The sequence below is a fragment of the Apis dorsata genome, unplaced genomic scaffold (genome assembly GCF_000469605.1).
Source record: "Apis dorsata unplaced genomic scaffold, Apis dorsata 1.3 scaffold_920, whole genome shotgun sequence".
Lineage (NCBI taxonomy): Eukaryota > Metazoa > Arthropoda > Insecta > Hymenoptera > Apidae > Apis > Apis dorsata.
In genome coordinates this window covers 5,651-8,112 of record NW_006264031.1, presented here as the reverse complement: position 1 = coordinate 8,112, position 2,462 = coordinate 5,651, and the positions used below count along the sequence as shown (strand labels likewise).

At 16.5% G+C, this 2,462-nt stretch overlaps 2 protein-coding genes across 4 annotated transcripts in view; one reads left to right on the top strand and one right to left on the bottom strand.

Annotated features, from left to right (window-relative positions):
• Window positions 1-1,414, bottom strand: part of LOC102673785 (geranylgeranyl transferase type-2 subunit alpha) — a 4,115-nt gene extending 2,701 nt beyond the window's left edge. Inside the window, exons 1-2 of one of the 2 annotated variants that reach the window (XM_031514177.1) lie at window positions 1,375-1,414; window positions 536-646 (exon numbers count right to left, since the gene is read on the bottom strand). In XM_031514177.1, coding sequence (XP_031370037.1) covers window positions 536-556 — 21 coding nt within the window. In that variant the 5' untranslated portion in view covers window positions 557-646; window positions 1,375-1,414. Of the gene's footprint in view, window positions 1-535; window positions 647-946; window positions 1,009-1,374 lie in introns of those variants that run through there. The other variant, XM_006623608.2, reaches the window with a different exon arrangement.
• LOC102673920 (prostaglandin E synthase 2) overlaps window positions 1-2,462 on the top strand; it is a 9,504-nt gene that overhangs the window by 4,944 nt on the left and 2,098 nt on the right. The window contains exon 1 of one of the 2 annotated variants that reach the window (XM_006623609.2): window positions 1,895-2,278. The exons of the other annotated variant lie outside the window; for it this stretch is intronic. Within the exon in view, the coding sequence (XP_006623672.1) occupies window positions 1,976-2,278 (303 nt within the window). The 5' untranslated portion in view covers window positions 1,895-1,975. Of the gene's footprint in view, window positions 1-1,894; window positions 2,279-2,462 lie in introns of those variants that run through there. 2 annotated transcript variants of the gene reach the window in all.

Genomic DNA, 2,462 nt, shown 5'->3' with positions numbered 1-2,462 from the left:
CTAAACTAATTTATGTGTATTTAAAGTTTAATGTATGTATTAATTTTATATTTTTCATTTCATTTTTTTTAATTATATAGAATATTTCAATTATTTAAGTATAAGCAAATAATAATAAATTTAATAATAAAATAGTATAAAAAAAATCATTTGCTTATTCAATTAAATATTTGCAAATAATAAAAATATATTATTCAATTATATTAAATTATATTTAAGTTTATTTATTTAATTTATATTATTTGTATTATATTATATAACAATTATATATTGTTTATATAAATAATACCCAAGTTTGACTGACACTATATATATTTATAAATATTCAATATATGTACTCAATAAATTTAAAATCATTTTTTGAATCTTATTTACAAAAATTTTATTCTATATTTTCTATTTATTTTTATATGAAAAATTATTAGCTTTATTTATACTATTATGATTGAAATATTTTGTACTATAATTACATTCATAATATAAATTTATCTTATTATATTGAAACATATATTAAATGATATATTTATAAAATTACTTTTTTAAACACAATACCCATTCCAGCTTTATAACGTAAAAGTTTTTCAGCTCTTTCCTTTTTTTTCAATGCTTCTTGTTCTGCAGTTGTTCGAACTTTTACTCTACCATGCTGAAAATTAATTTTTTCATTAAAATAATTTTCATTGAATATAAGTATATCAAAAAATATTAAAATACATAATATAAAATATTAAAAATTATATAAAATGATCAAAATATATACAAAAAATGAAAAAAATATTACATTTTAAAACAAAATATTTAATATTTTGTTATTTATAATATGTATTATTTATTATTTATATTATTTATTTATTAATGATATTTATATTTAAATATTAATTCATAAAAACAGTGATTAAATAAAAATAAAATAAAAAATATATTTGAAATAAAGAATTTTTATTACCATACTGAATATTTTTTAAATCTTCTAATTATATTTGAGTTTTATTTAACTTTAAGGTTAAGTTAGCTTATTATTTTCTTTATATTCTTTTAATTGTATTAATAAATAAATATTTTTAAAATGATAGATATAATATTCATTCTTGATATTTAAAATAAAATTATAAAAATGTTTAATTTTATTTAATTTTATTTCATAAATCTAGTTCAATTACTTTGTATTTTTAAATACTAATTAATAAACTCTGTGTGTGTGTGTGCGTGTGTGTGCGCGCGCGTGTGTGTGTGTGTGTAAGCATGCACAAATATTCATGTATGTGTATAAAAATTTGATTATATTTTTAAAAATCTATTTAATTTAATAATTAATATTAAATTTGACAATTTCAATTCTTTTTTCATAGATGTAAATAGACACGTGTATACTACCGATTATAATTCAGATTCTGTGTGCGCATAATGTATGTGTTCATGCGCGCGTGCGCATATATGTATGTATTATGTAAGCTTTAAATTTATTTGTCATAAAATTCGTAGTTGGATATCAATTATTAATAATACAAGTGAATAAAAAATTTGTAACTATTAAATTTATTAATATTATTATTTTTATTTTAATAACAAATTGAAATAAACATATCCAAAATAAATAAATTAAATAAATTAAATAAATAAAATAAATTTTTATATAAATATATATCATAATTTATAAATAAATAATATTATATGTGAAAAATATAATCAATCAAAGTTAATTATAATTTTATATATGTAAATAATAAGTCATATTAGTTATGTATTTATTTGTTTACAATCTACAAACAAAAATACGAATTTCTGTTGAACACTTCTGATAATATTCCAATTTATTAATGATCCATTATGTATTAAAATGGCAATGAAGTGTGATTAATATTTGAATATAATCTTTTTTTTTGAAGTTTTGTGATTATTAATAAATGCAAAATAATTTGTTTAATAATATTTAAAATAACTAATTTATTTTAACGTGTGTATATAATAAGACTCTATGATGTCCATATTACAAAGACTGTCAAAATTACCTCAAAATTTATATTGTTTTGCAAATATTCAAAGATATCCAAAACGAAATGAAAGTTTTTTATCTGCATCTCGACAATCTTCATTATTGAAAACAATATTCAAAGCAAGTTTAGTAGGAATTTCTATCGGATTTCCAGTTGGTATAATTATTACAACAGGTTATTCTTGGTATATAAATAAAAAAGCTGCAAAAACTTATCATTTAGAAGGGAAAGAAAAAAAAATTAAAATACTCCAAGAAAAACCATCAGTACCAGTTTCTAGAGAAGTACATCGAATTTAAATATAATTTTTAAAAATATTAAAGTTATATTTAAAATATTGATTTATATATTCGATTTTAATTTTTCTGTTTTTGTGAAATATTATTTTGTTATTTTATATTATTTTATATTATTATATTAATATATTATATCTATTCAAAATTTTATAATTTTATATTAAATTTTATA